The following is a 13,288-nucleotide window of genomic DNA, read 5'->3' as shown; positions in this document are numbered from 1 at the left end:
TAAAACAATAAAATATTTCACTTTTAATATTTACTACCAGTTCTAATGACTTAACTCACTGTTCCAGCAGATTAACATCTAACTTTGTCTCTTTTCTCCTAAATCTCAGCTCTACCAATGTTACAAAATGACACCACTTTTGAGAGAAACTGTCATACCGATGACAGAAGTATTACACAAATACTCAACTACCATCATAAGCAGCTTAGCATAACCATCTAAAAACAATAGACTCATCAAGCTCAGCATTAAAACCATGTCGATTATTGACTATTGTACAAGTGATAAGTATTTCTTTTGCATTAAGACAAGGCAGGAGTCTTCAAACACATAAAAATACTCCTGCAAAGAAACTGTAATCTCTTTTCATTAGAATAGTACGCGAAGCTTTCTAGCCGTACACATAGTTAAGCTTTATAGTAGACTGCATAGGGATGTCGGGGAATCTCCACCATGGGAGGTTTTAAGAACAAGCTCGACAAACATGTCAGGAATGATTTGGTATAGCTGACCCTGTCTGGGGACAGAGGAATGGACTAGAGAGATGATCTCTTAAGGTTTCCGTCAGCCTCATTTTCTAAGATTACATATATACACAGCAATTCATGGGTCATGAAAAATGTTCCTGTAAAGTTTCAAACAGTTTGTCTGAGCAGTTGGATCGTAGCTGTCCTTTAAAGGCCAGTACATTCTTGTTTATAAGGTAATCCAATACTCAAAGGTGTCCAGGTGCCTAATAAAATAATTTTATTAAGAGCAATAAGTCACCTGAGAACTGTGTAGACCAGGAAGCGAAGCCTCTTCCCCCAAGAATTCTCCAAGACAGACAAACCATTTTTCCTTTCACAAGGTGCAAGGTATAACAGTAAGAAAGCAAACATGTCTTCAACCGGCAGTCTGCCGGAGGTGGTGTACTCCAACATGTCATAAGGATGCCACAGCACACAGTTTTAAATTCACCAACCTGTCCGCTCATGCATTGCTATCTATGGCTGCACTGCTTCGGAATATACACCAAAAGCCTCAGCACAGTAATTCTATCATATAATCGCAAACATGTCCACAGCAGCATCCAGCCAATTCAACTGTAGCTATAACACAACAATGCTAACTTTTAAAGGATGTTCCATACGTATACACACACACACACACACACACCATAACTATGCTTATTTCATTTTTTTAAGGACCTCTCTTTCTGATGATTCACTAATAGTTACTTGCTTTGTCAGTAGAAGAATTTTTCTTCTTTTTTTACCTTGGTATTCTGCAACTGAGCAAGGCTTGTGCAAGCATTTGCTAGAAGAAAATCTCCACTCAAAACAGCCATTTTGTTTCCAAACTGCATATCCTTCAGTGGGCCATCACAGGACTTCAGCTCACCAATATTTACTATGCCACGATGCACCAGAAAGGCAGTGTGGATCAATTCTGTAATCTCGGCCAGACTTCTTTGACTGAAAGCAAACAAAAAAATACCATTTAGTTTTGAAGCTATGAAAAAAAAAATACAGATTCTTAGGAAAAAAGCACAAGTAATGCTAGGTGCTAAACAGGTATTTTACAATTTACCATGTAGCTCTTCTAGTTACTTCTAGAAGCCACAGCATGGAAGCATTAAGCAGAGAACCACCACATTGTGTCATGAGTGTTTCCAGGTAAGCTGCTGATACCACAGGCTCCATTTGGAAAAATTCTGCCCTTTGTTTGAATTCTTTAGCAAAAAAAGAGACCTAATCAATACAGTCCTTGTGGCAGCTTTTTTTGTTTGTTTGCTTCTTCTTTTAGAGGCTTGAGGGACAATGACATGAAGAAAATGTCAAGCAGAAAGTACTGAGGGGAACGAACAAAGAGGAGACTGGCAGGGGATTCACGAGCAAGCTAACCTCAACACCCTAAGAATGCCGCAGTAAACAATGGTTCAAATTAGAGTTAAATTAATAACAGGATCCCTCACAGTTCAATAATATGGGGGTTGGGAGCAGGAGAGGAGCAGCAGTTCAACATTTCAAAACCGTGCACTAGTGACATTTCACTAAGTTGCTTTAGTCGGTAGATGCAACGGTGCTTGTCCAGCATGGTAGCAAATGAAATTGTATTTGCACAGGTTTACAAATCAATTTCTTAGCCCAAGACACAACGTGGTATGTTCTGAATTCAGGCATTTCAAATCCTTGTGGCAAAAAAAGAAAAAAAAAAGAAAAAAACCCCGTATTTTCATTTTCTGAGATGAGGCTTGCCTTTTATTTATTTTTATTTTTGGAAAAGGTATGAAAACAGTGATGCAATATAGCCCTCTTGTTCCCCTACCCACCAGTTCAATTTTGTAGCCCCAGACAGCTGGTGAGTGTCGCTCCAAGAAGCCCAGACACCTCACCTTAGCCCAGAACTATGATAGTGGGATAAACAGGCATAATAATCAAGCAGATGCAAGGGGAGGGAGGAAACAGCAACACACTGAAGCATCTTGTTCATGCCACAAAGCTAGATGTACATAGGCACATTCGCATTTTTTCCGATTCATGCAGTTCCCTTTGTCACAGAGACTTCACACACAAGCAAAAACGCAATGTATGTCCTCAACTAGTCAGATGACTAAAGCCTTAAAGCTCAAATTAAATCACAGTCTAGTATAGAGGCACATTATGCTCCTTGTGCTTATTCAAAAGTGGCCAAGCACTGATTTATTGAGCAATTGGACTGCTCCATCAATTCACATACACATATACCTGCTGATACGTGCTCAGGTTAGGTTCTGCCTTGGTGTCTGCATAGTATTGATTACTTAATAGTGTTTCCTCTGGATAGCGCAGATGTGATGTACCAGGCCCAGATGATATTAATTTAAACTAATCTTCTGCCCTGAATATATCTGAGATGCAAAGAGCCCCAGCAGTAACTGTTTCGGGCCAGTGACCTGCTCCAAAGAGCTGGTAGAGCCACACAGCCTAGGAAAGCACTCAAAAGGTAGACAAATTGGGGGGAAGAGGAGAAACAGGAGTTCCCAATATTTTGTCATGCATGCGCGCACATGTACACACAAAATTAAGTTGTTTTAAAGGCTGACTTTATAATTCACAATTTTTGCTTCATGCACAGAAAAACAATCCGAAAACAAAAGCAGCCAGGCATTCTCCATTTAGACAACAAAATGGAAGGCTGATGCTGTTTTTCAGAGACAAGGGAGAAACTCGTACAATCTACGTCTGCAGCATGGTACTGTATTCTTTCTTGGCTTGGACCTAACAAAGGGTTAACAAAAATTTCCAGCTCAGAGAAAAAGACTAACAAGACATCCCGATGCTCCTGCTGTCATTGCCAGGGCAGCCCTTGGAGGAAATGTCCGTATCAATCCCGTTTATCAGATGGACAGCTGATCAACATTAAACAGACTTGCTCTGGGCAGACTGAGCTGAGCTACCTGTGCTGAATAGCAATGAGAGCCCTCTGCGCCTGGCAGCCGTGTGCTGCCACTGCTGCCTGCTGCAGATCCCGGGATATACAGGGATCCCTAGTGATGAGCACATAAAGCCGCAGCGAACTCAAGTGACGGCTCATTTCCCCCAGCTGAAAGCAGACATTAATATCCTGAGGAGATCAGGTCCGCCTCTGCGACCCCCAACTACTGAAGCAAAACGACGACTGCCCTATTTCTTCATTTAATAAGCTTTTAATGAAGGAAATCAAAATCCCCTCTTTGACTTCAGCATAGCTCTTCATGAAAAGGTCACACAAATACATCAGTGTCATGCTTTCCAAATGCTCAGGATCTGGATGCTTTCACTTCATTTTTTATAATCCGTTTGTTCTCCGAATAGTATTAGTATTATGTGTGCTAACGGGAGAACCATACCAGACAGATAATCTGTGTCTAATTCTGCTCGCATATATTGCTCTTCTACCCCCTCTCTCTAGCAGAGCAAAAACATGAAGAACCAAAGCTACGGTAGAAATCCTAGGCAAGATATTTCATAGACAAGCTCAGGAAGTGTGGTTTAGATGAGTGGACGGTGAGGTGGACTGAGAACTGGCTGAATGGCAGAGCTCAGAGAGTTGTGATCAGCGGTGCAGAGTCTAGTTGGAGGCCTGTAGCTAGCGGTGTCCCCCAAGGGTCAGTACTGGGTCCAGTCTTGTTCAGCTTATTCATCAGTGACCTGGATGAAGGGACAGAGTGCACCCTCAGCAAGTTTGCCGACGATACAAAACTGGGAGGAGTGGCTGATACACCAGAGGGCTGTGCTGCCATTCAGAGAGACCTGGAGAGGTGGGCAGAGAGGAACCTCATGAAGTTCAACAAAGGCAAGTGCAGGGTCCTGCACCTGGGGAGGAATAACCCCATGCACCAGTACAGGCTGGGGGTTGACCTGCTGGAAAGCAGCTCTGCGGAGAAGGACCTGGGAGTGCTGGTGGACACCAAGTTAACCATGAGGCAGCAATGTGCCCTTGTGGCCAAGAAGGCCAATGGTATCCTGGGCTGCATCAGGAAGAGTGTTGCCAGCAGGTCGAGGGAGGTGATCCTCCCCCTCTACTCTGCCCTGGTGAGGCCACATCTGGAGTACTGTGTCCAGTTCTGGGCTCCCCAGTACAAGAGGGATGTGGCACTACTGGAGCAAGTCCAGCGAAGGGCTACAAAGCTGATTAGGGGACTGGAGCATCTCTCTTATGAGGAAAGGCTGAGAGAGCTGGGCCTGTTTAGCCTGGAGAAGAGAAGGCTGAGAGGAGATCTTATCAATGTGTACAAGTAACTGAAGGGAGGGTGTCAAGAGGATGGGACCAGACTCTTTTCAGTGTTGCCGAGTGACAGGACGCGAGGCAATGGGCACAAACTGAAACACAGACACTTCCATCTGAACATGAGGAAAAACTTTTTCACTGTGAGGGTGACAGAGCACTGCAACAGGTTGCCCCGAGAGGTTGTGGAGTCTCCTTCTCTGGAGATATTCAAAACACGCCTGGACGTGATCCTGTGCAACGTGCTCTAGGTGACCCTGCTTGAGCAGGGTGGTTGGACTAGAGGATCTCCAGAGGTCCCTTCCAACCTCAACCATTCTGTGATTCGTAATGTTTTCTAGGATAACACCCATGATACCCAGCCACAACTAAGAACTTCACAGTGCTACTGCAGATACAGGAGAGAGCTTGACACTCAACACTGTAAAGGCCCCTCAAAAGCATCCCTGAAATAACACTGTCACAAAGATGCTATTAGATGGTAAAAGCAATACTATATACAGTTGGAAGGTGTATGCTTTACTGATCAGAAGTACAATTCAGTGATTAAATAATTCTGTGTATGAAAGCAGCCAATTCCAAAATAAAACAAGCTAATGATTATGCAATATTGGACTTAGGAGAGTATCACAGGACAGGACACAAAAGCAGAAATGCCAGGGCAACTCTCCATAGTGGAAGCTACTGCTTCCACTCTGCTCCCGCTCCCGAGCCCATTTCGCATGACGAAGGAGTGGTCGCCACCGGAATTACTTACGTAGCAAAGCAGTACTGAGAAAGTAACAGTCAACATTTTTAAAACATCTGAAGTTTCTAAACAGAAGCAGACTGAGAATGGGAAATGCCTTTTCACTGATTTTCAGCATACTTTCACCTGCCTTGAATGACCATTGCTGTTGGAAGCAAGAACTCTCTGCAGCCCACCAGGAAGCAACCCCGAGACATCACATACTGAGAGATGATGCTATTTTGAGTTCCACGTGTCCGTTAAGCTCATTTTCTTCCTCTCCTTCAAAAAAAACCCCAAATCCCCCAACCCCCCCCAAAACAACAACAACAACAAAAAAAAAAACAAAAAACCCCCCACCAAACCTACCCCAAAACAAAAAAACAATCCACAGGCAGTCACACTATCCCAAAGAGAGTGGTAACACTTGGATAGTAGGTTTACAGCCAAAAAAGCACAGGTTCTGCTGTCACTTTTATTATTTAAACCGAGTTAAATGTGGGGAAAAAAATTTTTTGGGAACTAATAGAAACAACAGGACATACTATCTCATGAACCCTTCAAGCCAACTATCACCTACAATCTATTTGAGTGAATACTTTTTTCTGCTCTTCCAGTCTTTGATAAGATCCTCGAATTTGTTCTTGGCTCTTTTCTTTCCTCACTCTACTCTTGACTTCAGGCAAATCTTAATTCACAGACTTTCCTCACCTGTGGTGAGTAAAAGGCAGCAGTATATGAGTTGCCTCTTGTTGTTTTTCCTCCTTTGAGGCCTGTTAATTTTGACTAGTTTAGTACCAATGTAACTAATCTAATTCTGTGTAAAATGTGATATAAAATACCCCTTAGGTTATAAGCTCCTCAAAGCTGGAACCACCATCCTGAAAAGCACACAGGAAACATTAACATTAAGAGCAATTAAAATCTTTAAAAAAACTTTTCGGCAAGACCAGTCGAAACTGTGGTGATTCTGGGACTGTGGAACACCCGTTTGTAGCAAAATACTAAAAGAATGTAAAATTAAGTTATATGGACTACTGCATCCTGCAATAAGAAAAACAAAATGCAATTTCTGTTCTTCCTCTTTGCCTCCCTCCCCCCAAACTCATACAGATCCTTGATATTCAAGTATTTTTTGGTGAACTTTGATGAACTGCTGAGCATACTTCAAGGAATCCTTTATATCTATCTGCTCTTAAACTAGCCCAGTAGCAGCAACAGCCTGCTGCTGTGAAGCCATCAACCAAAGTAAAGCAAACAGGTTTTGTATAAAACCCACACTCATATAGATACCAGACCTATACAGAAGAATAAAGAATTAATAAAATTTTGAAGTACAGAACTTTGTAAATATGCTTCTATCTCAAAAAATGCATTTCACAATTTTGCTTTGGATGAAAGCTCTTCCTATTTATATCCTATTTATAGGAGCCTGCCTCATCGCAGTATCATTGCTAGAAATCGTCTTATTCCAAAGATGAACCTAACATGCAGATGTCAACACAAGTTTAAAAGCCTACACAAGAGTGTATGAAATAGCAAGGGGATTACCAAAATACTGAAATAAAATTCTGTGGAAACAAAGTAGGTTTGGAAAGCAAATCTCCTATGTAACTTTTTAAATTGAATTTTGCAGTATTCCTCCCTATCATCCTGAACACCCTTTTGTAACCCGTGTTATCTTTAAGATTTGCAGCTATGAAACGTTAGCCTGAATGATCTCTTAGGAGTTCTTATGAGTGACTTCAGTCCCTAATTTCACATCCTACTCTAGAAAGAAATAATAATAATTTGCAAAACATATAATAAAATAGAAACATTAAATAGCTCGATTGTACTGGTAAAGAAAGTATTTCAACTTAAATACTCCTCTGCAATATTTGCAATGGAAACTCAAGCTCTCAGTAACAGCTAGTTGAATTTGCATCAGTTTACCTCTCATTATGAACTCTCAGAAATACACTGATCCCCTCAAAGGATGATAGATTATGCAGAGACTCAGGTAATAATTTAAACTGATGTTAACAGTAGGCAGAATATTTGACAGAAATGGACCAAATAGCCAAAGACTTATATTAGGCACAAAAATCAATATTCTAAAATTTTCAGCAATGAAGGCAACTGCTATGAATGAAGACGACAACAGAATTGATAGACGAAAAAACTCTTTAAAACTGCTGATCATTGAACCTGTTAATAAAAGCAACTAACACTATACACTCAAGCTTTGAACATTTGGTCTGTGATTTTTAACCCAACAACTCCCCTTCGATACCCAAAGGACTAATGTGGATGAACAGCCTTACATTCAGGATCTTTAAGAAACAGTAAATACATAAAAAAGATACCAGTGCCTTTCCCAGTTTAGTGATGACTATACTAATCTGTACTGACCTATGAATTTGAAAAATGAAATAGTTCTTCAGTGGAAAATTGCGTACAAGAAAGCATTAACTGGAAATTATAAATAAATAATCTTAAGTGCTGAAACGGTATTTGGGCAGATTTAATTTTTTTGCGACCAATAAACAGGAAGAAAAACTTCCGTAAAAACAAGAAGGTGCATACACTAAATTTAAATTGATCCTGTATGCTGTAGTCAATGTGTTGCACCAAGATAACATACATATTTATGTAGCAAAAAAGGGCAGGGACTCTTGCAGTTCTCTTTTCCATTCATCTATCAGTCAACTCCATATTTAATAAACACATGATTAAAGGAACAGTATTTAACACTTAGAATCCCAGTGGAGGAAAGTCCGTTTCTCATCATCTGTATATAGTCTCTGTTAAAAGAAGTGAAAGGCTGGGGGGGGGGGGGTGTTTAAACTAGGCAACATGTGTTAGCACTTGTGATTTCAGTGTAACAGGAAAAAATTCAGGATAAAACAGCAACCCCAAATGTTCTTTACCTTACCATGACTCATGTATCAATTACCCAGCAGAAAGTATCTTTCCACTGTTATCTTTCAACAAGGTGAGAGACTCAGACTTCTATGGTTCCTCCTTGGACACTAAGCTATTTAACTGTAGGTGTCATCTTCCACCTGATGATGCACAAAATTGAAAGAAATACATCAGTTCTATGGTGTTTACTGCATATTCTGTTTATTTGCACTTCTGTCAATTTATTTTTAAACTGACTACATATCCTACCTTTTAAAATTCACATATGCAAGATCATTTTCAGGCAACATGAAGCCCCAACTGGTGAATTATAAAGTCTGAAGACTTTACCTAACTTACTCCTATATTTGATATCAGTGTCCAGCAAAGTAAGAGTGATTGCAACCTACAACATATCATGTTTTCTTCTACTGACTGGCAACATCAAAACCATATTCTTTTCACAGTGAATAAGCTCAAAGAAAAAAAAATACTCTTAAGCTTGGAAGCAAAAGCATCAACTCTGGGAAGCATGTGAAAGAGTTTAGACCAAGATCTGATGAGCACCACTATCCCAAGTTCAGTAAGAAAAAGCAGTAATCAGAGAAGTCACTAGAGGAAACCACCAGAATCGGTAAATCAAACTCATGTTTTCCAGTGCTTGGAGGCAGAAACAACAGGCTGGGTCCACTAGAGGAAAGAGCATCAAAAGCAGTCTGCACAGTAAGAAGTACCCAGCCGTTGTATGATCTAGAAACCAGAGCAAATCAGTGACAATCCAAGTGGCTGAACAGATCAGGCCAGGCAGGTTGGGCTGACAAGCTATACCAAGGTATATCCAAATACACTCACTCAAAGACAGTTCAAGTCATGCTAGGATTTTTGTAGTGAGAAAAACGCAAAGGACATTCTGCAAGGGACAGGTATTAAACGAACATTTGCATTGCTCAAACCAGGACAAAAGATATGGTGGCAAGTCTAAATATGTTTTTAAAGCTTGGCTCTGCTTTTCTTAGAGACCCTTTCCATATCCCCAGTGTAAAAGAGGAGAGAGGAGGAGGAGAGAGGAGGAGGAGAGAGGAGGAGGAGAGAGGAGGAGGAGAGAGGAGGAGGAGAGAGGAGGAGGAGAGAGGAGGAGGAGAGAGGAGGAGGAGAGAGGAGGAGGAGAGAGGAGGAGGAGAGAGGAGAAAAGCAGCAGATTCCAGACACGAACCACTTGTTAGATGAGTAAAGAGAGCTGGTGTTATGGTGCATTAGGCTATTTCCTTTGAATAAGAAAAAAAGTTCAGATTCAGAAAGTAGAACACCCACTCCCCCCAACTTTTTCCCCCTCTTTTTTTAAAGAGGATTTGCTAGCTTAACCTTTTAACAAAAAGAAAAATAAGAGTATTCATTTTCAGATGCAAACAAAAAAATGAATAAAATATCTGGGAAAAGATTTCTTAAATTACTTAAACATTTATGCTAAGAAGTCAGGTAATGTGATAGGTGATAATTTGTTACATCAACTCGCGAAGTGATTTTACCATGAAACTAGGCGCTAAGTACCGGCTATCACCACAATGATTGTACTGAGCCAGCAGAGCGATATTGTATTGTGAAATGTATGCGCGCGACCTGAAGGGCACCACGTACAACGCAGAGGAAGACGCCAGCTTTCATCCCGACCCCCCCAGCAACAGCCGGCGCAACCACAGAAGTTACAGGCATATAAGGGGACTGTGAGCGGGGGATTGCGCGCGCCGTTGGTGGAGCAGGAGACTCCCCGGCCACCCAGCGCTGTTTTGCTTACTTGTGACTTGCTCAATTATTCTATTAAATTGGAATTTATGCAACCCGGCCCGAGTGGTTGTCAATTTGTCGCGTTTACCTATAACAATTTGGTGCCGTGACTCGGATACAGGCTTCCCTGGTTTCGGGACTCTGACTCAGGGGAGGCGCCCCATCCCGTCTTCGGATGGCCCCTGAGTGGGTAGTTCCCCTACCAGAACCTGTATTTCCGAACCCTAAATCAGGACAAGTAAGCAAAAGAACTGCAGTATCCCGTAAACTTTGTGCATGAAGATCCGAACGAAGACTCAGGATTGAGTAAAGTATTGGTAAGTGGTTCCGTTCGGTTGGGGTGGGATCCCCGGAGCACGTCTAAGTGAGACGTCCCCAAGGGACGAAGCGAGAGCGGACCCTACAGTAGTGCGGTTCCCATTGTCCGCGAGGGCGTGGGCCACGACCTAGGGGAGCGATTGAGCATGTGTGTGTGTGCTCCGGAAGATGGGACAGAAAAAGAGCAAGTCTTCTGATCCCATAGAGGGCTTTACAGTCGATAGCCCTTTAGGATTAATGATTAAGTATTGGAACGATTGGCCCTCCCGAAAAGGCAAAAGTCGAGAGAAAATGGTACATTACTGCATGCAAGTATGGGGTGGGAAGCAGATTAGAAGAGACCCCCTTTATTGGCCAATATACGGGTCTTTTGAAAATTGGATATGTCAGGCCCCAAATATATATGTGAATTCAAAGGAGCCCTTTAGTTTAGAAGAAAGTGAGTATGCTAGTTTATGAATAAGACCAGATACTCGGACCATGATATTTACCCTGAAAGAGAAGGGTTCGAGGAAGAAAAGCAAAATATTGGAGGAACTTCCCGTTTCTCCTCCCCCCTATATTCCCTCAGCTCCAGCTCAAAACCCAATACCAGCCCCTCCTCATAGCCCCCCCCCAACAACCCCGGACTGGGATCTAGACCCTCCTAGTTCCCCAGAAGAAACCCGAAGGGTCACGAGGAGTCAAACGAGGGGAGGTGGGCGACCTGATCAGCTGTACCCCTTGCGAGAACTCCCCATGGGAGGACCGCAACCAGGGATGGGTTTTGTGTCCGTGCCCCTGAGTTCAGGGGATGTACGGGATTTTAAGAAGGAAATGGGGAATTTATTAGAAGATCCTTTAGGGGTGGCTGAAAAACTACATCAGTTTTTGGGTCCTAGCCTTTATACATGGGAGGAATTACAATCCATCTTAAGCATATTATTTACAGTGGAAGAAAGGGAAATGATCCGTAGGGCTGGGATGCGGATTTGGGATCAACAGCACCAACAAGGTCCCACAGCAGATATCAAATGGCCCACCCAACGGCCGGACTGGGACAATCAGAATGCTGAGCATCGGACACATATGTCCGATCTAGGAACCATAATAGTTCAGGGAATCAGGGAATCTGTTCCCAGGGGGCAAAATATTAATAAGGCCTTCATGGAACAACAAAAAAGGGATGAGACACCAACAGAATGGCTTGAGAGACTTAGGAAAAACCTGCAACTTTATTCCGGGGTAGACCCCAGTACCCCTGTGGGACAGGCTCTATTGAAAACACAGTTTGTAGCAAAGGCCTTTCCAGATATCAGAAGGAAGTTAGAGAAGTTAGATGATTGGCAAGATAGAGGACTGGATGAACTGCTGAGGGAAGCTCAGAAAGTGCATGTGCGAAGGGAAGAGGAAACTCATCGGCGGCAGGCAAAGATTCTGGTGGCAGCAGTCCGAGAAGGACAGAGAGGGATCCAGGCGCAACCCCCTAGGTCGTATAACGGACCTAAAAGAAAGCCACCTCACCAAGAAGGACAACCCAGAGAAGTCGTGACGAGGGACTTGAGGCAGGTTGAGTGTTTTTATTGCCAGAAGAAAGGGCATCTGAAGAGGAATTGCAGGATGCGAATGCAGGATGAGCAAATGTTCCAAGAAGATTAGGGGGGTCAGGGGCTCTATCTGCTGGGGACTCATAAAGGAACCGAGCCCTTGATAAAATTGAAATTGGGTCCCCAGCGACAAGAAGTAGAATTCCTTGTGGATTCTGGGGCAGAAAGATCTACTGTCCAAACGGTACCGTGGGGGTGTAAATCATCCCCAGAGAAACTACAAGTGATAGGAGCTAAAGGAGAACCCTTTAAGGTCCCAGTAATTAAAAATGTGAAAATAGAATCAGACTCTCGATTAAGTGTGGGATCCTTTTTATTAGTTCCCAAAGCTGAATATAATTTACTGGGCCGAGATATGATGGTTAGTTAATAGAATCAGGGCCCCTAGACAAAACTTGGTCGGCCCAGGCTTGTGAATTGTATGCGGTTTTTAGAGCCTTAGAAATTTTAAAAGGCAAAATAGGGACTATATACACCGACTCTAAATACGCTTATGGAGTAGTACATACATTTGGGAAAATATGGGAAGAAAGAGGACTGATTAATTCGCAAGGGAAGAATTTAGTGCACGAAAAATTAATTAGAAAAACTTTAGAAGCTCTGAGGGGACCTCGGAGAATCGCGGTAGTACACGTTAGGGGCCATCAAAAGGGCACATCTTACCACATAAGGGGAAATAATCTAGCAGATGAAGAGGCAAGAAAGGCAGCTTTACACCTATTGTCTGAAGGAAAAGAGGGCCAAGATAAGCTAGATACCAGGATGAGTTTTACTAAACAGGAAACAGATAAATTACGACAGATAGGAGCCCTAGAAAAAGAAGGTAAATGGGTGTTGCCCGATGATAGAGAAATTGTATCCAAAGGTGTGGCTTGGAGAATCATGAAAGAATTCCACCGACAGACTCATTGGGGAGTGCAAGCATTAGTAGACCAGTTTGGAACCAAGTATATGTGCATTGGAATATATGACATAGCAAAAAGACTAGTGGGAGAATGTTTGACCTGTCAGAAGGTTAACAAGCAGCACCTCAGAGAAAAAGTCCCAGGGGGACGATCAATAGCCAAGAGGCCATTTGAGAAAATACAGGTTGACTTTACAGAACTCCCGAAAGTGGGCAGGTATAAATACCTATTAGTTATAGTAGATCATTTAACTTACTTTATAGAAGCCTTTCCCGTAGCCCGAGCAACTGTGAAATCGGTAGCCAAGATATTGCTAGAAAACATCATACCCCGGTATGGGAATGTATCGGTCA

The 13,288-nt window shown here is 42.5% G+C and overlaps 1 protein-coding gene across 1 annotated transcript in view; it reads right to left on the bottom strand.

The window, feature by feature from the left end:
- Positions 1–13,288, bottom strand: part of PDSS2 (decaprenyl diphosphate synthase subunit 2) — a 134,101-nt gene that overhangs the window by 43,534 nt on the left and 77,279 nt on the right. The window contains exon 3 of the mRNA XM_013948995.2: positions 1,259–1,457. Within this exon, the coding sequence (XP_013804449.2) occupies positions 1,259–1,457 (199 nt within the window). The remainder of the gene's footprint in view (positions 1–1,258; positions 1,458–13,288) is intronic.

The sequence above is a fragment of the Apteryx mantelli genome, chromosome 3 (genome assembly GCF_036417845.1).
Source record: "Apteryx mantelli isolate bAptMan1 chromosome 3, bAptMan1.hap1, whole genome shotgun sequence".
NCBI classification, from domain to species: domain Eukaryota; kingdom Metazoa; phylum Chordata; class Aves; order Apterygiformes; family Apterygidae; genus Apteryx; species Apteryx mantelli.
Note: the sequence above shows the minus strand (reverse complement) of the source record. Positions and strands in the feature narration are given on the sequence as shown.